The following is a 22,984-nucleotide window of genomic DNA, read 5'->3' as shown; positions in this document are numbered from 1 at the left end:
GTAACCGAAAAATGTGACGGTAAATTTTTTTCCAACGCCGATAAGGAAGTTTCACTTCAAAAAACAAATAACAAGTATAATTATTTATTTCAGTACCCTTGTAACAGCTGCAACTGTTTTCTGAACAATTGTCGCTTTGATGATAGGAAGGAAACCTAAAACCAAACCAAAACATAAAATTACATATTATTATTATAAGTATGCGAGCTTGTTGTGTTTTTGTCTCAGTTTCTTTATTAATCAATTAATAAAAAAAAGCGCTTTTAATTACCTAATTGAGACGTATTTCACTTTTAATTAAACAACAAAACGTGTGAGAGTATTTCCCCGTGTTGGCAACATATTCATAAACTATGGCATTACAAATTATTGAAATTTATTTTTCATTTTGATGAATGTTTTACGTAAAAATATACGTTCAAACGCATTACTTACCCGTGAAATGTAATGTTACTATCTTTCTTGTGTTTTTCCGATCTTAGCCAAAATATGGCTAGGTTTGAGTTGCCTCACTTTACGAAGGCGGACTCGGTTTCTATGTGTAATTATTCTAAGCCTAAAACACAAAACGATTAGGCAAGCTAAACCACTAATGAAAAAATGGTTGTTAACATTGAACTATACGGACACAGAGAACTTAAAAACAAAAAATAGCACTAGATTTATTAGTTTTGTATCTTTTTGTTTATTTTTTCCTATAAATTTATTTTATATTTGTTTATGCCTACGCTCCCCACATATGTCTTATATTATTTGATGTGTTATTTTATTACTCAATTTTTTTATTATATGTCATATCCTGTAACGCATGTTTTTTAGTGTAATAATTATTAACAATAGTGATGTCGTTTTGAGGTCGATTATATACATAATAAATCGTATTTTGGTCCTCACGATACAGGCTATGTCTTGTGTGAGGATCATTGGTTAATATTATATTGTTGATGCCAGCTGATTCTAGGTCATGATTAAGTCATCATTTAAGAGTTTAGGTAGTAAATAAATTATTATTATTATTATTATTGTCTGAGTGCGCAAACTGCACGGGTTTGGGGGCCCGAGGTCCGCGCCGCCCGCCGACACTACTTAATTCGTTTCCCAACTGTATGGATTACACTGTATGAACGTGTATCCAAAAAATGTCCAAAAAATCTTTCCCATGTAGGTTACTATTTTTTCTTTTTTTTTTGCTATGCTGATAGCCTTGAGAGGTTACTTCAGGTTCGCCCTAAGTACTTAAGACATATACCGCAGCAGCCGACGCTCGACGACAAATAAAACTACTTTATTTTACAAAATATATTTATTCGTAGCTCGGTGTGATACTCTACGTCGCACACACACAGACAGACACACAAACAATTCCTCTTAAAACTATATTTACATGATCTCACAAGTACAGAACACAGTTCAACGACCCCGCACCACAGTGCGACCGGACGCAGTAAGCTCGTTGTTCCAGAATTGACGTACTGTCGTCACACGCGCGCGCACTGTCCCCCCGCCCCAAACCCCCGCGCCGCAGCCGACACAATAATTAACAATTCATTTACTTTACAGTTACTTGTACAGTTCTCGTCGACGACGGAGCCATAACGTCGGATGTCGCTCGTTGACAACTCCGAGCGTCTGAGATTCCAAATACTAGATCCGAACAGTTCTCGACTCTATTCCCGGGGCACAAGGCTCACAGTCGAGTCGGGCTCCTCGATAGAACAATTTAAAGGACACATTCGTTTAAGAAATGGCTTATTGTGTTTATAAATTACAAGTGTGTGTCTCGCCTGATTTTGATCGTCAACAGCAACAAATTCATTGTACACACGAAATATCTACAAGCCGCGTTTACTGTTCTGTATGGGTGTACCATCCGCGGGCTCACGCGCGCTCACGTGTCGTGAAATGAATTAATATCAGTAAATAACCACATGAACAGATAGTTTCGTTTGCCGCGACAAACAGAAATAATCTCACGTATCAGTGAGTGTTGACGTCACGCGCCCCCCCCGCCCCCCCGCTAGCGGCGCGGCCACCAGGAGGAGGGAGACGGCCGCTGCTATTCCCGGAGCAATCCGCGCGCCTTGGCCGTCAGCTTGCGGACCCTGCCCCGGGACGACACGGACACTGCGCCAACCGCTGCTGTGCCAACGTGCTTACATTACTGGTCCGGACGGATTTAGTGTCCGTATCACGGTACTGTTGGAAAATTGTAGTCTCACGTCTTGAGGTCTCCGGTGACCACTGAACGTCACAACGGTAACAATTACAATATCGAGAGCGGCGAGTGGTGACCGTTCCGAGCACGCCCCGGGCCCCCCCCCAACGCCCCCCGCCCGGTGCGGCGCCGGCAAGTTCACACCCCACTGCAAATCTCAGGAACTATTATTTACATTAAGACGTCTCTGGGTCAACGAATCGAACTGGGATAGCAGGTGTAGTGCCCGCTGGATGTAGTGGAGTCATCAGAGAGTAGTAAAGTGGCAGTGACGTACCGAGCCCGCTGTGGTCGGACGCGTGTCCGTTGTAGTAGTCGTGGTCCGTGGCGTGCGGCGCCGCGCTCTGCGACAAACAACACAGCGTGAGCGAATATGAGCCCCCGTGAACATCGATTATACGATCGTTAGAACACGTTCCGGTTTTTTTTTTGTTTATTTTTTATTGCTTAGATGGATGGACGATCTCACAGCCCACCTGGTGTTAAGTGGTTACTGGAGCCCATAGACATCTACAACGTAAATGCGCCCCCACCTTGAGATATAAGTTCTAAGGTCTCAAGTATAGTTACAACGGCTGCCCCACCCTTCAAATCGAAACGCATTACTGCTTCACGGCAGAAATAGGCAGAGCGGTGGTACCTACCCGCGCGGACTCAAGAGGTCCTACCACCAGTAAAGTTTGAAGCAGAGTCTACAGTTTAGGTTGCCCATGGGCTACAGTAACGAGTGACCGGTCAGATGTTTACGCTTCGATCGTCTGTATGGTCTGAGTGCGGGGCGGGTCGGTACCTGCGTCCTGGCGCGGTGGTGGTGCTGGGAGCGCTTGCTGATGACGGCGGCGGAGTCGTCCTCGCTGTCCTCGTTGTAGCGGCGCGGGGACCGGCGCGACCGCAGCGACACGCCAGAGCCCGAGGCCTGCGGACAGGGGGCGCTCTGTAGAGGGGGGCTCCCGGGGTGCGCTGCAGTAGTGTCGCGTCCACTTACCCTCGCGTGTCCATTCTGCGCTCGCGACGTGCCGGGCTGCTCCCCGCCCGCGCCGCCCGCGCGCCGCCTGCAGGGGGTCACACATCACACTGGAGCCCTGTCCCTAACTCTATTGTATTAGGACGGCACCTTGACTTGGATCGCGGGTCCCCAAATGGGATACGACTAATATTAAACAAACCCTACGTTCCAAAGTGAATGTTTGTACGCTGACATAAAGAGAGAGGACAGAGAGAAGAGACAGAGAAAAGAACAAGCGTGACTAAGCTCAATTTATAATATTCCGTTCTAGTGAATTAGTTGAAGTGCTGTCATTCATCGAACACAGAGCCTTTTATGTACCGCGGAGCAAGGCAAGGTGTATCCCCCCCCCTCAGTCCCCGCAGCGGACACGTTACCGGTAGAGGTGCAGCGGCGCGTCGTCGTCGGACTCGAACCGCGGCCGGTACGAGCGGTCCGACTCGTAGTGTCCCCCCTCGGCGCCCCCCTCCTCCCCCTCCGCCGACCCCCACGAGGACGACGAGCTGGACGCCGCGACAACCCGCTCCCGGACCCTGCGGAGGCACACACGACAAACCAGAGTACAGTCACGGAGAATTTTAAAGTCACATTTTAAAACGTATGTTGGCGGACCGCGCGGGGTCCGCTTCCCTGGAGACGGTAACACGATGCGCTCATGATGAAGGATCGACTCGTGCACTGCGACTAAATACTGTGATGTCTATTGGGTCCGTCCCCGGAGGTCCTACGGTGGTCCTCCTTCTGACCCCTTGGCTCTCCACAGCGAGTTCTATCGTGTTCTTATTGCAAGGTTACAAGAGTCCTTATGCTCTGCCTTAGAAATGATCACTGATGCAGTGAGGGGAGCCGCCCTGGGGCTCCGTGCACGTTTAGACATACCGCTTGCCGTGCTGTTCCTTCCTCTTCCTGCGCCGCGAACTGCGGTCGCTGTCCGAACTGATCCTGCGACGTTTCCTGCTACCCCTGCTGCCACTCTGTGAACACGGAGACGGTTTGTAGCTTGTACCGGCGGTGGGTATACTAAGCCTGTGGGGGTGTAGCCGCGCCTCACCCCGTCGGCCCTGGTGAGGTGGTCGCTGCCCTCGTCGTAGGTGAGGTGCACGTCCTCCTCGACCAGTTCCTCCTCCACGACCTCGATGTTGGAGTACACGCTCTCCGAGTCCGAGCCGCTCGCGACTCCGTTCTGCTCGGGGACGTACGCCTCTGTGGAAACAAGGACGCGTGAGTACCCGTGAGCATTGTATGACGCGCGCCACGCTCGGGGCCGCGTACGTACCGTCGTCCGTGAGCCTGCTGCTGGTCCCCGGAAGGGGCTCCGCGGCGGGGGGAGGGGGCTTGCTCTTCTTGCCGATGCCCTTGCCTGTCACAAAGTTGTCAATGTAAGTGTCAGCCGTCAGTGTCAGTAATGTTTTAGACGAGCGCCTGTATACAAGAGCGGCCGACTTCTTGTGACGGAGGCCTGGAGCCCTCGTCCTGGCACTCTTTAACTGTGTAAGCTTTAAGTTGTATGGTTGAACATGATGTGATCACAGATGGTGTTGGCGTGTATTAACAATGTTATTGAGTGCGTGACTGGCGAGGCCCACTCACCCTTGCGGTGTTTGTGCAGTGGCGCGTCGCTGTCCCAGGAGTCACGCTCGGAGCTGGAGTCAGAGGCCGCGCCCTCGCCGCGCCGCTCTCCTGGGGGGACCCACTCATACTCAGACAATTTTACCCAAGGTCTCTCCATTACTGGTGGTAGGACCTCTTGTGAGTCCGCGTGGGTAGGCACCACCACGCTGTGCCACTCACCTTGGGATATAAGTTCTAAGGTCTCAGGTATACTTACAACGGCTGCCCCGCCCTTCAAACCGAAATGCATTACTGTTTCACGGCAGAAATAGGTGAGGTACCTACCCGTGCGGACCCTCAGCGCGTAACACTATTAATGTTTGAGTTAGTGTCAGATGAGTGTGACGGAGTGGTGACTCGCGGACGTACCGTGTTCGTTCCTGGTGCGGGGGGCGCGGGGGGGCCGGCGCGTGCGTGGGGCGCGGCGTGGGGTGCGTGGGGCGCGTGGGCCCAGCCGGACCCACAGCGCCTCGAACAGCGCCGACAGTCGGACCGTCATGGAGTATATCTGTAACAACAAATGTCATCCCTTCGAGCCGCTCACTTATATTATCTATACATATATATACATATAAATAAAATTGGAATGTCTGTTTGTAATATTGAAATAACCACTTTTTACTACATGCATATGAATATATATACGGTACATACACCAAAATAACATTTTTTACAATTTTTGTCTGTTTGTCTGTCTGTCTGTTTGTCTGTCTGTCTGTTTGTCTGTCTGTCTGTTTGTTCCGGCTAATCTCTGGAACGGCTGGACCGATTTTGACGAGGCTTTTACTGATAGATAGCTGATGATATAAGGAATAACTTAGGCTGCTTTTTTTAGTTTAGCTTCGCCCCGTGGCGTCACCCGCTGTACGACAATAAATGCGGGTAACGTCGCGAGACTCAGCTATTAATAATAAATGTTTCCGAAGCGAAGCGAGGGCGGGTCGCTAGTCTATACTAATCTATACTAATATTATAAAGAGAAAAGATTTGTTTGTTTGTTTGTATTGATGAATAGACTCTGAAACTACTGAACCGATTTGAAAAATTATTTCACTGTTTGGAAGCTACACTTATCCCGAGTGACATAGGTTATATTCTTTTTTTTTAATTATTAGTGATCCTTACTAAAGCTAAAATGATGTAACGCAAGGTGTAAAAAAATTACCTAAAATATTCTTTACATCGCGTGCCCTGCGAAAACTATTGATGATAGAATAAAATAATGTACTACGACTTTGTAGAACACATTATTATTTACAACTAGCGACCCGCCCTCGTTTCGCTTCGGAAACTGTAATTTATTATTGATTTCTTCACTATTTAATGGATGTTATTATACATATAAACGTTCCTCTTCAATCACTCTATATATAAAAAAAAACTGCATCAAAATCCGTTGCGTAGTTTTAAAGATTTAATATGCATAGGGACAGAGAAAGCGACTTTGTTTTATACTATGTAGTGAAGAGCGTCGCAACAGCATATGTCTGACTATTATAGTTATGCCGCAATACACGTTCTTTTATTTAAAAAAATAAAACAACGTCAAATGTCGTTAAAATTCTTGTTAAAGACCCGAGCGGAGCCGGAGCGGGCCGCTTGTACAATATAAATATATGTTTGTTTGTGCATTGTGCAATGTTCGAACGTCGCATATCCGATTGGCAATGAGAGTAGGGATCGAATCACAGAGCCATCATTAGTGTACGAAAGGTAAAGGTACGACAATAAGTCAACAAATGTGTTCTTTATAGCACACGGAGGACAGGTGGGACCTCCCCAGGGGGCTGATTTTACACGCTTTATATTAGCTTCACTTGTATGTATGTTTGTAACCGACTCCTTTAGACGCGATTTTTACCCACTTTAACCGGCCAGATTTCATTCAAGCTTTGTAGGTTTATCGAGGACCGATGACAATCCTACATTAAAAAAAATATTGAAAAAATTTAAATTTAACTAAAAATTGAACAATAAATAATAGTTTAAAAAAAACTAAAAAACACGCTTTATATAAAATTCAACTAAAAAATAGAAAATAAATTTTAATAAATTTAAATTGAAAATAATGTAACAATATATTTTATTGTAACAAATTGCGTGGGGTGCATGTTGTAATTAGTTATAAATATTTTTCTGACAGATATGAGTAGAAGAATTATTATTTCAATAATATCTTAAAAAGCACCCCACGCTTTTTTTTTTAAATTAAATATATATATTTTTTACACTATTTTAATTTAAATTTATTTTCTATTTTTTAGTTGAATTTTATATAAAGCGTGTTTTTTAGTTTTTTTTTAATTATTATTTATTTAGTAAAAAAGCGTCGTGTAATCGATCCTGCATGCGGACCTGTCCTCACGGGGGCCGGGGGCCGGGGGATTACTCATTACTGGGCGACGGCCTCCTGACGATGGTGCGTGTTCTGAGAGGCTCTGCGGACTAGTCACTCGGTTACCGGGTGTTATATTCTCCAATAGAAATGACAATGTATCTTATGTGAAAATAAGTGAGATTAGCTTTTAATAACACCTCAATTATTGTCTGCGAGGGTGGAGACGGGAGAGCGTGCGTGGGTGGGTAGGGGGAGGGGGGATGATCTAGCAGATGACAATGACAGTGTGAGCTAATAAAACAGTGCCGTTCGTTACCTTCTCCGTGTCCTGTAACGTGTTGCGTGCGTACAAACAGACAAACTGTTTATATGTATGTAGAAGCTATTCACGGTGCTAAAGCATAAAGCTACGACCTCGTACGGTCCATAGGGGACGCGCGGGACCCCCGGGGGCGGCTCCCAACAGTAACAACAAAGATAAATATGGCTGCAGATAGTCGCGCCCAGCGGTTTCGCCCGCGCTAATTTTGTAATTTAGAAAGACTGAAGCCGTTGGCAATTTTCCCGGGATAACGAATTACTTTAGACGGTAGAGGTAGAAGTGCCCGTACACTTTTAATGAATTTTTAATTGATCTGTCACAATCACTACACTCAATACAGTATCCATGTCGCGTATACCCCTGCGAGCCGACTTCAAATGTGACGATGATTATTGAGGGTGTCGGTCCCGGCGTCCCTCCCACCGCCCCGCACCTGTCTGTACTCAACTACAGCGACTAGCGCTACAACCGGGGGGCGGTCCCCTTACTCTACCGGCCCTTACTGAAGTACAGCGGGTCATTGAACCCTCGCAGCGAGGCGTGACGTCACTCACCCGGCTCCGCTTATTGGTGTTGTAGAGCCTGCTGTTTGCGAACACCAGCCGCACGTCGCTCAGGAACTGCTCCGCCGAGGAGTAGTCCCCCGCCTCCAGGCCGCGCTGCACCGTGCCCAGGTCCATCGGCTCCGACACCACGGCGTGGTAGTCTGCGGGGCGCAGGAGGGTACAATGCCAGGGTGTAGTGGTGGGGGGGTGGGGGGTGTCACACTCGCGCATACGCACCAGGCGCCTGCTGCAGGGAGACGGGCCGCGTGAAGGGCTCCGCGTCCGGGGACACCAGCAGCTCCCGCAGCACGCGCGCGCAGCACCGCCGCCAGCCGCCCGCCTGCAACCGCCGACACTGAATGTTAGGTAGTTAGCTCTTGTTTTCATGTTACTTTCAAATACTTTTTGAAGTTATACTTCTTTAGGCGCGTTATGAAAAATTTATGAGAGTGAAATTTTACACACAAAATTAACAGAATGAAGTTGCCCACTAAATCGCTCATTACAATACGACCGACGTAACTTGGCGAGTCTGAATATAGCCGCAGGTGAACTTTCCGAACCGTACCGAGAATTACCGAATTTATACGTCAAGAAAAGGGATGTCCAATATGTGTGTTTGAGAATGTTGTTTAATCGATTTTTTTTCAAATTCATCAAGCAATCAAGCACCCTCTGTAAATTGATATTTTAACTTCAAGTATAATCCTGAATTAAAATTCACTACAAGAAGTTTCATACACACGTTAGTATTAAAAAAATCTCATAGATGGCGCTGTATTAAAAAACACTATGGACTTATGTAGTGTAACTGAGTCGTCTATTATCAAAGGTGGCAATCTGTACATTTGGACAATTTTTTTTTATTGATATGTCAATTCAGATTGATTTGAATATAATCGTCTCCTTCAAAGAATACGGTTCAAAACCTGCATTAAATAAAGGTTAATAGTTAACCTGTTATTTATCTAAGATGTCGTTCCGAAGAGTTTTGTGACTGCCAATGGAATACAAAGTCAATAATTCGTTTTTCTGATTTACCAATCATTGTCCAAAAGTCAGATTGCCGGCTTTGATAATAGTCGACTCAACTATGTAGTTACACAGATAACCCTAATATCGTAGTATAAATTTTTATACATCGATATTAGAAATTATATTGATTGTTAATATTGTCTGTTTTTGTGACAAACATCCTTTATATATAGTTAGCAATGACGCACCGTGCGCAAGCGCTACGAACGGCCCCGCGCACGCGCACATCCCCCGCGTCTTCCTATCGATCGGGCGGCCACCAGTCCGTAACCTGTCTTGCCGTCGGATGCTTGTCTTATTTTACCTGCTAACCGGCTTCGCAGAGCTTGCGCATAGTTTTGCTTAACGTTTAAGTTTCGCTTAAAGTTGAAGATTGTAAATTTGTTTCCTTTTCCTGTGTTTGGCTGTTTCGTGATCTGTACTTAAATTTCCGTTCTACTCTTCATCTGTGAATTGTGTCTAACTTTCTCCTTCTAATAAACTTAAGTGAATGTAACTTTGTAACGTAAACTTCTACGCTTACCATATTCGCTTTATTTATTTTTTCGTTTCGTCGAGTTTGAAATGACAACGATTCTAAAGAAGTTTCACTTCTATAGGCAGGGCGGTGGTACCTACCCTCACACAAGTTTTACCACAAGTGATATATATGTGAATCGTGCGCATGTGTGCGTGTATGTATGTTTATGTGTGCGTGTTCCCAGGTAAACTCAATTTTTTTTTATCGGCAACGCGACGTGGTTTTTAGAGTTCGATCCTCAGGGACTACTGAGGATAGTGCCCTACTACTGTTCTGGACCCATCATGCGTGCGGCACAGTACCTTGGCGACGGCGAGCGGCTCGTCGTCGGAGGAGTGGTAGCTGGCCGCCAGCTCGTGGTACTTGTCCAGCACGTGCACCTCGCGCCAGTTCCTGCGGACAGGCGCGGCGTGAGTGGGAGGTGTGAGTGGGGGGCGGGGGCGGGGGGCGGCTACTCACTCGATGACGTGCAGCAGCAGGTCAGTGAGCAGGCGCGCCTGGCGCACGATGGCGGAGTGGCGGTCGTTGAACCGCTCGGCGTTGCTGGCCAGGTAGCGCACGTCGAACTGCGCCGCCGCCGCGCGCCGGTAGAACTGCGAGTACACTCAATACAGTACAGTGTAGTACAGCTACAGACAGAGGGTTGTCAACTAGCAAATGCCCTATGACGTACCAGATTCTCGAACCTGGCGCGGATGGTGGCCAGGTCGATGGGGTAAGGCACGACGCGCGCGTACGTCGGGTACTGCTGTAGGTCCACCGGCGCCACGAACGGTTCCGCGGCCGACAGCTGCATCACCTGCGGACACGTCGTGACGTCACGAGACCCGCTGCTCGAGTGCGGGGGCGTGTGTAATGTGTGGGACGTGTGTAGTGAGGGGGGCGTATGTAGTAAGGGGGCGTGTGTAGTGTGGGGGCGTGTGTAGTGTGGGGGCGTGTGCAGTGTGGGGACGTATGTACCTGTTCCACGTGGCGTGCAATGGCACGGCACGCGATCGTGCGGTCGGCGTGCGGCCACTCGTGGGGTGCGGCGCGGTAGAGGACGGCTTCCAGCTCGTGCGGTAGCACGCTGACCGCGCCGCCCGGCTCCGACGGTAGTCTGCACACATGAACATTCATTGGTGATCGCCTGTGAGTATTTAGTAGTATGTCCCCCCGGTCTGTACACACCTGTGCGGGTCAACCGGCTCGAGGTCCCAGGGCGACAGTCTCTCGACCTCTCCGTTGTCCCAGCGTACCCGCAGCGCCAAGAAGTGAGCGGCGGCCGCGGCACCCCAGGCCTGCGCCCCCTCAGTGGCGAGGTCGCCCGGCGCGGGTACTCCGCCCTCCAGCACCACGCCTGTCCACCACGAGTCATCTATCATACACCTGAACCTATAGCGCGGGGAGAACCATTTCATAATAATCACGTTAGAGTTGAAGCACACGCACTCGGTAAGTGATCGAGCGGTACGGACCTGTCCCCCGCGTTCCACCTCCTGGCGGCCGCCGCGTCGAATTGCTGGCGCAGGACGAGGAAGTCGATGACGTCAGCCATGTCGTGGTACTTGACGGTGAAGGAGCGGGGCCGCGCGCCCTCCAGACACGACAGCCGCAGACACACCAGCCGCGGCGGCTTGATCACGTACTTCACGCCCACCACCTTCACCAGCTCGCAGTCCTGCCGGCAACCACACTCTGTAGCGCACCCGACCCCCGCACGCACCGCCCCACCCGCCTCGGGCAACACTTACGTATATCTGCGTCCTCTCCCACGGCTTGTCCCGGGGATTCACTTTGTACACGTCCTTCTCGGACACGGCCTCGAAGTATTTCTGATGACCCTGGAACCATTACATCGTTAGTGGGCACGCGGCGGCGGCATAGTGGGGCGACCGAGTCTTTCTTAGTTCACAGTACACGGGATAGAAATTAAACTTCTTTGATGGCACTAGTAGAGGGAAAAGAGAACGGAGAAGAGAGGGGAGTAGGGAAGACCAATTTATAGTACATCTCGCATAAAGTTCAACTTCTTCTTCTTTGTCGTTTCCTCATTACTGAGGGTCGTGACCACCTTGGTCCAGTTTTTACATTAGCTTCCTCCAATGTTGCCTGCATTCGGCCTTAATGGCGCCTGGGACACGGGTGTTTGTGGCATCCTTGACAATGTCCGTCCACCTGGTTGGCAATCTTCCTCGACTTCTCTTTCCTTCCATGTGACCTACAACTATTAATTTTTCAAGTTCTCAGGATTTTGTCGGGCCACATGTCCGAAGTACTTGAGGAGACGCTGTATACAGATCGTAGATAGATGGGTCTTGACACTTAGCTCCGAGAGAATTGACACATTGGTTCGGCGCTCCGTCCAACTACTACATTACAAAAACGAAAGTGACGCAGACTAACCAGCTTGAAGTATAAACACTGGTCCCCCATCTGAGGATGGTATGGAGCCTTCCGCGGAGACACGGCCGTCAGCCACTCGCCGGGGCGGTACTCCTCGGGCAGCTCCAGACGGCCCACCGCGGAGGTGCCCGGGCTGCGGTCCCGGGGCTCGCCCTCCTCGCTGCGGGGGGGCGGCGGCCGCTTGCTGCGCGACGGTCCGCCCCGGTACCTGCCGGCGGGGAGGGGCCGCCGCCGGGCGCGCGCGGGGGGCGCGAGGGCGGCGCCGGTCTCCCAGTCCGAGTACTGGGACGACTCCGAACTAATTAAACAAACAATTTTAACAAATTACAACAAAATTAACTAAACATTTAAATGCACTTCGCACTTCCGTACAATCTGTGGTTCCCCGTGTCTATGTGGGCGGTGCCTACCTGCGGGCAGTACCTGGAGTTCTGTTTCTAAAAACATTAAGTTTCTTTGAACACAAGCGGTTCTATACATATCTATAAAAGGGGAATGCCAGGTCGCTATAGTAATTTAGGCCCACAGTGCACATTTATACAGACTCGTGATAATAATAGCAGACCACGGCAATAATTAATGAATAAAAGTAGTGATTTAGAATAAAGTTGGCATTTTAAAGTTATTCAATAATTTTATATCTCGTCAATACATCGCCTTCTCGCATTAAAACTGTAATATCTCAAAACTTACTAATTTTACAGGAGAGTGTTTTACAGGAGAGTGTTTTACAGGCTTAACATGTAATATTTTTAATATTAATCATCTTTGTAACATTTTTTTTTTTTTTACTAATTTTTTTTTTTTTTTTGTTGCTTAGATGTGTGGACGAGCTCACAGCCCACCTGATGTTAAGTGGTTACTGGAGCCCATAGACATCTACAACGTAAATGCGCCACCCACCTTGAGATATAAGTTCTAAGGTCTCAGTATAGTTACAACGGCTACCCCACCCTTCAAACCGAAACGCATTACTGCTTCACGGCAGAAATAGGCAGGGCGGTGGTACCTACCCGTGCGGACTCACAATAGGTCCTACCACCAGTAAAATTACATTAACTGTCTTTTAAAGTAAGATAAAATTATGTAATAATTTTGTTAACAGTACCTAGTCAAAACATTAGTAAACAAAAAAAAAATTTAAACTAAACTATGCTCTTTTGACAGTATTTATGAGAAAAATACCGGTGATACCAAATGTTTAGGCATATTAACTCAATTTCGAATGTTTTTGGAAATTGTACACTTTTAATGCGAAAAGGCGACATATTATATAAACTGTCATGTTTGTAAAATCCTGTATTACTTTATATAGTGTTTTATTTGATTTATAAGTAAAATCTATTAGAAATGAAATAAAATACATTACATGGCAGATTTATTATAGATTTACTCATCAATTTCATTATCATACTACCAAAGCAACATCTAAAAATTGAGCTGGAGGGAAAATATTACACACAGCACACAAAGCACAGCATCCTACTGTAACTATATAGGTAAAAGTTGTCGATTTAAACCATAAAAAATGTACACAAACAGTCACAAGTAGGTACTTTTTACACTGGTGGTAGGACGTCTTCTGAGTCCGCGCGGCTAGGTACCACCACCCTGCCTATTTCTGCCGTGAAGCAGTAATGCGTTTCGGCTTGAAGGGCGGGGCAACCGTTGTAACTATACATGAGACCTTAGAACTTATATCTCAAAGTGGGTGGCGCATTTACGTTGTAGATGTCTATGGGCTCCAGTAACCACTTACCACCAGATGGGCTGTGAGATCGTCCAACCATGTGGGCAATAAAAAAAAAAAAAAACGAGGCAGTTGCAAAACAAGCAATGATTTCGACATTTAAGATTTCCGGCTTCTATCGAGGCAGTTATGGTGTTGCCATAAAAAACACAAAAAATCGATAAATCGATAATAGTTACTTTAACTAAATCAATGCTATCATACAAAAATAATCATAATTACTGTTAAAGGTATTTTCTGTGTTATTATATATATTTTTACAAAATGAATAGTGAACGATTGAAATAATATATGATAGAAAAAAAATTAATTATTTTTCTGGTTAATTTTATGTCAACATATTTTTTGTCAGGGCAACATTTGTACGGTAATGTACCATATATTACCCTTCCAAGCGTAGTCGTTTAGATATTTAATATTTTTGGAAAAATATTACCAGATTGCACAGAATAATGAATACAAGGAAGAACTAGGAAAAATATTAATATTTTTTTTTAGTATAACCGGACTACTGTGCAGCTCTGGGCCTAGATCTGGCATGCCCCTTTGTGAATTAATGTAATAAGGTGGGCTAGTAGGTTGAGTTTCCAAGGGCCGTAGTCTAATGTTCAAAAGTGAATAAGATGTGAACTTACTCGTCGCTGCGGGTCCCGGAGTGCGAGCTGCGCGTGAACAAACACACATGTACTGACGCATACTGTCTATAGGGGGACCGGGGGGTTGGGGGGACCATTGTGATGTTGTACACAAGACAAAATACCATTTTATAAATTAAATATGTTCTTTTAGGGATTTCTGATCCGTCCCCGTCGACCCCAAGCTGAGACTCGACTAAACTTTATCTAAACTGTGTTAAAAAATTCTCGATTGTCTTATCAAGTGTTTTAGTATCGCGAGCGCCTCGCGTGTGCGCATCAGTATACAGTACCTGGAGGAGTCCGAAGGCGGCGCGGACGAGGCGGACAGCCGAACGGAGGGATCCGACGAGTCGGAGCCGGACGCGCTCTCCGCCTCCGACGCACTCCACACCTGGAACACGGTCCTGCTGTAGCGGGGGCGGGGGGGCGCAGCGGGGGCGCGGGGTGGCTGCGTACCTGGGCGGCGGGGCGCGGGGCGTGCACCAGGGGGGCTCGCTTGCGGGGCCGCGGCGGTCCCCGGGCGCTCCCCTCCGCGCTCGTCGAGATCATCACGGGGCGCCGCCTCATCTCGCGTCGATACCAACTCAGCTCCCACTCCTGGACCTCGCAGCTGTATGTCAACAGTAACTTTCTTGTATTTATAGCCACACTGGCGACATGCCTCTACATTACGAAGATTTGTGAAAAATTAACCGACAATGAACCTTATTATAATTGCAGGATTTTCTTACCTAGTCTCTTCAATCTGTTGCCTGACGGAGCTAGGCAGGGGAGGGACTATGGGTCTACAAGAGGGGGGTAGTTGTAAGGCGTCCGCTAGCCACGATCCCCCCGCGTGCCTTACGCCTTCTCCCCTCCACACCCCGGGAGGGGCGGGTGCCGCCCCACCGGGGGGCGAGGCCCCGGCGGGGGAGAGCAGCTCGGGCGCCAACAGCTCGCGGCCCGGAACCAAGCGTTGGAAGCGCGCGGGGTGCGGAGCCCCTTCCACGTCCACCAGGAACGGAGGTGGCATCAGGTGAGGGGGGGTCTCAGTTTGTTCGTCCAGTGCGCCGCCTGCAGTCAGCACGTGATAACTCGAGGGATGTTTTGATGTACGAATCAAAATTACTTGAACATCCTGGTCAATCGATATTACACAAGTTTGAGCGGGAGGGCGCTTTTGTATTTGCTACCACGAAGAATGTTGATAGTCGTATTTTTTTCCTCCCTATGCTGATAGCCTTGAGAGGCTGTATTCGTTTCTCCTTGACGTGTAGGTGAGCTCACGGGGTTCAAGCCGGGTGTGTTGCTAACACTGACCCTAGCACGAGCAGTGCTTCGCAGAATCTACCGCCGGATCGGAAACGCGACCCACTGAGAAGATCCGGCGAGAAACTCAGTGGGCTGTGTCTGTGGGGGTCGTCATACTGCTTCCACTGAGGGTTCATCGTTTGTTCGAAAGTGCCATCACTATGCGGTGGGCGCGGTCTTTTTTTTATTGCTTAGATGGGTGGACGAGCTCACAGCTCACCTGGTGTTAAGTGGTTACTAGAGCCCATAGACATCAACGATGTAAATGCGCCACCCACCTTGAGATATAAGTTCTAAGGTCTCAAGTATAGTTACAACGGCTGCCCCGCCCTTCAAACCGAAACGCATTACTGCTTCACGGCAGAAATAGGCGGGGCGGTGGTACCTACCCGCGCGAACTCACAAGAGGTCATACCACCAGTGCAAAAGGGTCTCGGCTAGACTGTCGCAGGGAGAGACTGACCGAGCGCGTCCCTGGTGAGCGGCCTGTAGTCCGTGTGGAAGAACAGCTCGTGCGGCAGCTCGTGCAGCAGCGGGTGTCCCTGGCCCAGCCCCAGCAGCAGCACGTGTCCGTGCGAGTCGGACGCCGCCACGGAGCAGTCCCCGCCCCACTTCGCGTCGAACACCGCGCCCTCGCCCTGCCCCGCTATGGTGTTCTGGAAGTTGCACAGCACCTGCCACACACCAGCACGTTAGCTCTCAAACCCCCAATGCCAGACCCGTGTCACACTATTGCCGTTGACTCACCTCTCCGTTCTCGACGTCCCACACGAACAGCTGGCCGTCGTGGCCCGCGGACAGCAGCACGGCGGGCAGGCGCGGGTGCGGCTCTAGCACGTAGGCCTCGTCCTTGTGTCCGCGCAGCACCCGCAGCATCCGGCCGCGCTCGCACCAGACGCGCAGCGTGTGGTCCGACACGGCCGTGACCACGAACCGGTCGCTGCGGTCCCAGCAGACCATGGTCACCTTGAGTTTCTTGGCGTCCCCGGCGGCGGCGGCCCCGTCCCCGGCGTGGTCCGCGGGCACCAGCATGGCGTGGCGCCACTGCGTCGCGTGCAGGCTCCACACGGCCGCCGTGCCGTCCTGCGCACGCCACCACGTACACGCGACCACACAGTTAATCACGTTCATTATATGTCTTCTATCACACTTGGATTTGGAATTGAACTGAACTTGAACAAGCGCTAAAGACCTTCACGTTAGTACTACAACTACTAGAAAAAAAAAAAAAAAGACATGCCCGCTGTATTTCTTGCCAATTCTTCTCAGGACGGAGGCTAGTTTTGTGAATTGGCGGTAGTTCTTTTTGACGTTCAACAAGTATGTACTTTCATTTATGTTGAATATATTTTTTTTGATTTGATTTGATTTACTGCGGTTCTGTTTGAGTCGTTTGAGCAATGACATTCACATGACAGTGACATTCGTTCGAGAGAATGACAGGGAAGTCGTTTGTACAAGAGTCTCAAGCTTTACCTTACTACCGGAGACGAACCTCAGACCTCGGTGCGCCCACGCGATGCTGTCCACGGCGTCGCTGTGCACCGCCACCTCTAGTATCTGCAGAACACAACAAATTGTTGTACTGTCGTATTTATTGATGGGCGAGGGTCGCAGGGGGCCGCCCCCTCCCCACCCCCACTCCCACCCCCGCGCTTCCTCTGTCTCGTCTAGCGGCCATCTTCACGTCAGAACACTCACAAGTAGCAATTCTAGACGAACAAATATAACATTACTAGCACAGTTACAGGTTACAAGAGAAAGCAATTGAATAATTAATATGCAATTTCGAAAAGGACACATCTTTGAAAATATAAATAGTTCAGGAAATGAAAAAACTCGCACTAAGCATACAGCTGTGGCTTAGATATTATTATTATTATTATTTTAATACAATCACGCCACGTTAACTGGTCCCGTGCTAAGTTCGTAAAGAACTTGTGTTACAGGTACCAGATAACGGAAATAAATGTAAGATTTTTATTATACACATACATATATTTAATTATTAATATACATCCATAACCCTGGAAAAGACATTTATATTTATCAAACAAATATCTTCCCTTGGTGGGATTCGAACCCGCGACCCTCTTGTGTAGTGACCGTGTCACTTACCACTACACCAGACGGCCGTTGAATTTTACCTGAATGATATCTGCATCAAGCACGCCTGCACTCCACTGGCGCTGGAGGGTAGATACGTACCCTCCTAGGCGAGGGCTCCAGCGCGTACAGCCTGACGTGGTGGTCCGCACTGCCGGCGGCGAGCAGGGCTCCGCCGGGGGACCAGGCCCCGCAGATCATGTGGCAGGCCCCGGGCCGCGTGCGCTCCACGAAGTGCACGGGCCGCGAGAGGAACTGCCCCTCCCCCGAGCACGTCCAGAAGGCCACCGAGCCGTCCGTGGACGTGGAGGCCAGCCACCGCACGCCGCCGCGGAAGCACGGCGACCAGTGCACCTGGACCACACCCATGTGACGTCAGCTCTCAACCTCTGAATCCTCATTGACGTGAGGATGGCAACTAGCACTATTTGATTGAGAATCAATTAACGCCAAAAGGTTAGATCTTCAATCAGTGCATTAATTGACGGCATCGACATTTTTAACGACACGCGTCCTGGTCTCAAAAACAAACTTGTATCCAAGTTCCTTTGTTTATAATTGATGAGAGAATATTAAGTAGTCAACTCTTGTTTTCGTATTATTTTCAATTATTTTTTTTGTCGTACTGTTAACATTTAAATTTAGCCTAATTTTATAGCTGTAACATGTCATAGTGTGCTATAAGAGATTGCTATACATGCCTGTAACTGGTTTACATACCAGTACTTAATTTTATACATGTTCATTTTAAGCTTGAATATTTTGTGTGTATTGCAGTTGGTGTGTCTAAATAAATAAATAAATCTACTTGAAGTGCGCGAACCTCCCCTTATTGTATAACCAGGTCCGTGTGGTCCCATGGCGGTTCTGTGCACGGCACATAATTCGCGGATATGGGACCTTTTGGCGCTGATGTTCGTGTTTGTGCATGTGTGTGCGTGTGTATACTGACGGAGGTGATGGTCCCCTGGTGCGCGTGCAGCACGGCGCGCGGCGCGGCCGAGGCCAGGCACCAGACCCGCACCAGGCGCTCCACCGAGCCGCACGCCACCAGCGCGCCGTCCCGCGACACGCACACGTCCGTGATCTCCGCGCCGCACCCGCGCAGCGTGCCCACCAGCCGCCCGTCCCGCGCGCTCCACACCTTCACTAGCAGGTCGTCCGCGCCCTGCACCCCACCCCCCATCACCAACATGATCAGTGACTTGATCCTCCCTTAAGCCGGGAGTGTTGCTAACACTGGCCCTAGCAAGAACAGTGCTTCGCACAATCTACCACCGGATCGGAAACGCGACCCACTGAGAAGATCCGGCGAGAAGCTCAGTGGACTGTGTCTAAGGGTTAATTCGCTCGTCGAGCCCTTCGGTGACCGGTGCTTGTGGTGCCCAAAAGCACCGTGAATGGATCAGGATCCGTAATAACGTGTTTTGGGCGACGTCGAGTGTTTACCATTCCGTCTACAGGATCGGATATGATTGTACTTCGTTCCTCCCGATCCACTAACGGTGCTTCTAGGTACTTCAAGCACCGGTCACTGTCCTCGTCGAACCCGTCGCTTGCGACGAAGGGGTCGACAAGTAAATTGACTCTCAGACACAGCCCACTGAGTTTCTCGCCGGATCTTGTCAGTGGGTCGCGTTTCCGATCCGGTGGTAGATTCTGCGAAGCAAGACTCTTGCTAGGGTTCGTGTTAGCAACGTCATCAGGTTTGAGCCCCGTGAGCTCACCTACAAACGTTAGGGTTACGCTGAAATAGCCTCTCAAGGCTCTCAGCTTAGGTAGGAAAAAAAAAATGTACTTCCTTTACAAGGGTCCGACACGTTTATGTTTCTCGACAAACTCCGTTGTATCCTGTACAGCTCACCGTGATGACGTAACGTCCGGTGCAGTCGAAGACCAGGCAGTAGACCGCGGAGAGGTGGCCCAGCGTGCGGCGCTGCAGCTGCAGGCCGGACAGCAGCCGGCGCGGGAACACGGCCTCCTTGCCGCTCGCGTCCCCCGCCACACCCGCGCGCGCCCCGCACCCCAGCTCCCGGTACATCAGCCGCCGGACTGACACACAAACGCTCCATCTTGTAGGCAGACGAGCATACGGCCCACCTGATGGTGAGTGGTTACCGTCGCCCATGGACTTTAACAATGCCAGGGGCAGAGCCAAGCCGCTGCCTACCGTTTAATACTCTCCACAAGCCTCGTTTGAAGAAGGACATGTCATAGCGCTCGGGAAACACCGTGGAGGGGAGCTCATTCCATAGCCGGATGGTACGTGGCAAAAAAGACCTCTGGAAACGCACTGTCGATGAACGCAGCGGTTCCAGATAATATGGATGAACTCTGCTCCGATGGCGGGAGGTGCAATGATAAAAAGGAGATGAAGGGATCATCTTAAACAATTCCCCAGAGCATTCCCCATGGAACATACGGTACAAAATACATATGTCTTGACGTCACATTTACTTTGAGGCTGCTGAGCTTAAAGCACAACTCACCGAGCGAATGATCCTGTGCGGAGCAGGGCAGCTGCGGTCGGGGTCGCACCAGCGCCTCTCCGAGCAGCGACAGACGGGCGCGCACGGAGTCGCGGGGCGGGCGCCCGTCTGCCGCGCCCCGCCCGGCCAGCCGCAGCGCGCGCTCGCACACGGCCGCCAGCCGCCGCCACTGCACGTCGGAGTGCTGGCTTGCCTGCGTATAGCATCGCGCACGACACATCAGTACGATTCCAACACATCCTTTGTATACGTTTCATTTATGAACGAAACCGTCTCTATACCGATATGCATATATAATAAAGATGATTTTTTTTAAGGGATTTTATGACCTGGTAACTGAGACCTTTAAGTCATGTCTTATTTTAATGTATATTCATATTTTTATGAAAAATGATATTATGGAGTGAAATGAAATGAAGATGATTAATTTGAGACATTAATCAACTGGGATGAAATTAAATGAGATGATATTAGATGAAATATAATCTCAGTAAAATGGTGGTCATTTACTAAGATTTTTTCAGTGGACTTTTTGGAGGATCCCGAGAAGTTACGTCCAGCGGCTTTGTTTCATTTTCCCACATTTGTGCACTTTCACAGATATTAAACAGTTAATAAACCACCATTATTACACATTTAAACCCGAAGAAACACCAAATAGATAAAATAAAACAAATCACACAACTTCACTCCTCGCGTTCCCGCCAAAAATTCCTTATAAAGATGATATTATATTATATGTAGATATTTAGAAAAATTTTCAAGGGTATTAGTAATAGGTAGGTTAATGTAATTTTTTAATGTATTATATTGTGAATATTTTTTTTTCTTACATTATATTAAGTTAGATTAGTTTTTGTTATCGTGTTGTTTTGTCGTAATTGTAAGGAATGTTGTTGTACAAATTCAGCACTATGTCTTGTTTTGTCGTGCGCATATAACTTAAGTTGCAAGCCAGATTTTGTTTCTTTTTATATTTTTTATGTATCTTTTTAACTTGTGATGTGTATTGTGAGCCTAATAAAATAAATAAATAAATAAAACAAAATTAGGGGCTAAAAATAGTAATCGACATGCCTATAGGTAACAAAAAACTAATATAACATTTCTTTTTTTTATCTGCCTATGCGTCGTGACACTAGTCAGGCACGTGTTTCTCATAATTTAAGTCATCGACCTACACATGTACGTCTTCAGAGATAGTTTTGTTTTTAGTAGATGGCTATATGAAGTTTTCAAAAGTATTTGCGTAAAATATAACACACAAGCTTCCATCCAAACATCTCAAATTATATATCCAACCGGCCGACTGACTTATGGACTTTAAAAAGCGCGCCAACTGCTCTCGGCACTGTTCGGAGTATCGTCAGCCAATCAAGAGTCCGACGTGCAACCGAACGAAGTCGTGAGAGAGAACGAAATAGACGCCCGTTTCTATATGGAATCGCCCGTGTTAGACAGAGACAGTGCAACATTCTATTTGCCTACATTTCATGGCTCCACTGCATGATATAACAAAATTGTGCATTTTTGCAAAAAACTCAAAAATATTGACTGAAACATGCATGAAACATGTTTTTGTGGTTTCGACATTGATTATACAAACGTTCAGGGTTCCAATACATTTTGCGATTTTTCGTCGATTTCTTAAAATTTAATCATATCTAATCGCTCATTTCGATTAAAAACGTAAATAAACGATATCTCCTGATGTTTTGTTGAATGAAATACTCACAAGTTCCTCATAGGACTGTGTGTGTTCGGTTCCCAGCCAGTCCAGTCGCCGCGGCAGCACCTACACACAAGTGCAACGTTACGGACTTTCAGTCAGTTTCAGCTGTTTGACAGCGCTATCCACGTGCGTTTACAATCAAAACAAACCTAAGCTCTGAACCCGGCGCTAGGAAAAGCTCTAACTTACCTCGATCGTCTCGAGCTCTTTCAGCAGTGTCTGTTGACAAAAATACTCATTTTAGTCTAAAAAATCGTAATAAAGTGTAATTTAGAATGATCGGTAGTGAATTTACCTTTGCAGTTTCCTTAAGTGGACCACCAGACAGAAATTTCGCTATCAGAAAGTAGAGTTCTGAAATCGGAAAAGCTATCGTTATTAGACCTTGTACGTTCGAGATCGACACATTCATGTGTTATTTTCTGGGCTTATAGCCTACCTGGAATTACGTTATACTCTTCGTTGGATTCCTCCATTCTCCTAGTTTTTATTCCAACATAGAGATCTACACTTATTCATCACATTCACTGAAAATTCTTCGAAAACATTTCACTTTACATTGTTGACGAACAGATAATGCAACCCTTGGAATAATAGCAAAATGGCGTATGTTTCGTCGGCAAAACAGCTTGCACCTAGTTAACCACTCCGCTCAAACAGCCAAGCCGGTTTTACAGGCTAATTCGGTAGATGACGCTATAGTTCATTTAAATTTCTAGAAAATAATAATTTTAATCTTTAAATTAAATATATGCCGTATGTATGTACTTAATATTATTCTTTTTTTTCTTATTTGTGTACAGAACTTTTAAGTCTTCATTTTTACGTAGAATAGTTGACGTTGCCGGCCTTGACCCTATCTGACTTATTTTATTTTAATCGCTCGCAACACCTACAAAAGTAATGTGAACTATTTATGTGCGGGCGTTCTGCTTATAAGTCTAAGTCGCGATATCACGATAAAAATAATGAGTTTTGATGTTACTAAATACTCAAAGACTC

At 47.7% G+C, this 22,984-nt stretch overlaps 1 protein-coding gene across 4 annotated transcripts; it reads right to left on the bottom strand.

Annotated features, from left to right (window-relative positions):
• Nucleotides 1-1,284: 1,284 nt before the first annotated feature.
• On the bottom strand, nt 1,285-22,563 carry LOC101737251 (bromodomain and WD repeat-containing protein 1). Of its 4 annotated transcripts, none has more exons than XM_038020160.2 (35): nt 22,422-22,563; nt 22,278-22,336; nt 22,172-22,201; nt 21,986-22,045; nt 20,251-20,443; nt 19,626-19,813; nt 18,714-18,929; nt 17,864-18,115; nt 17,132-17,215; nt 16,403-16,738; nt 16,119-16,329; nt 15,097-15,418; nt 14,822-14,975; nt 14,656-14,756; nt 14,363-14,389; nt 11,978-12,275; nt 11,326-11,415; nt 11,050-11,252; nt 10,763-10,966; nt 10,553-10,691; nt 10,266-10,391; nt 10,052-10,185; nt 9,895-9,985; nt 8,275-8,377; nt 8,047-8,198; nt 5,202-5,340; nt 4,812-4,901; nt 4,498-4,581; nt 4,273-4,424; nt 4,101-4,195; nt 3,599-3,754; nt 3,201-3,267; nt 3,006-3,131; nt 2,493-2,559; nt 1,285-2,139 (listed from the first exon to the last, which is right to left on the bottom strand). In XM_038020160.2, the coding sequence occupies exons 1-35, from the start codon at nt 22,456-22,458 to the stop codon at nt 2,057-2,059; spliced, it is 4,869 nt and encodes a 1,622-aa protein (XP_037876088.2). In that variant the 5' UTR covers nt 22,459-22,563; the 3' UTR covers nt 1,285-2,056. The 4 variants fall into 4 exon arrangements, with proteins under 4 accessions (XP_037876088.2, XP_062531740.1, XP_062531741.1 ...); XM_062675756.1 differs by having other exon boundaries at nt 1,285-2,136; XM_062675758.1 differs by lacking the exon at nt 1,285-2,139 and adding an exon at nt 2,174-2,196.
• Nucleotides 22,564-22,984: the final 421 nt, after the last annotated feature.

The sequence above is a fragment of the Bombyx mori genome, chromosome 24 (genome assembly GCF_030269925.1).
Source record: "Bombyx mori chromosome 24, ASM3026992v2".
Classification (NCBI taxonomy): domain Eukaryota; kingdom Metazoa; phylum Arthropoda; class Insecta; order Lepidoptera; family Bombycidae; genus Bombyx; species Bombyx mori.
The sequence above is the reverse complement of the archived record's forward strand: the minus strand, read 5'-3'. Positions and strand labels throughout refer to the sequence as shown.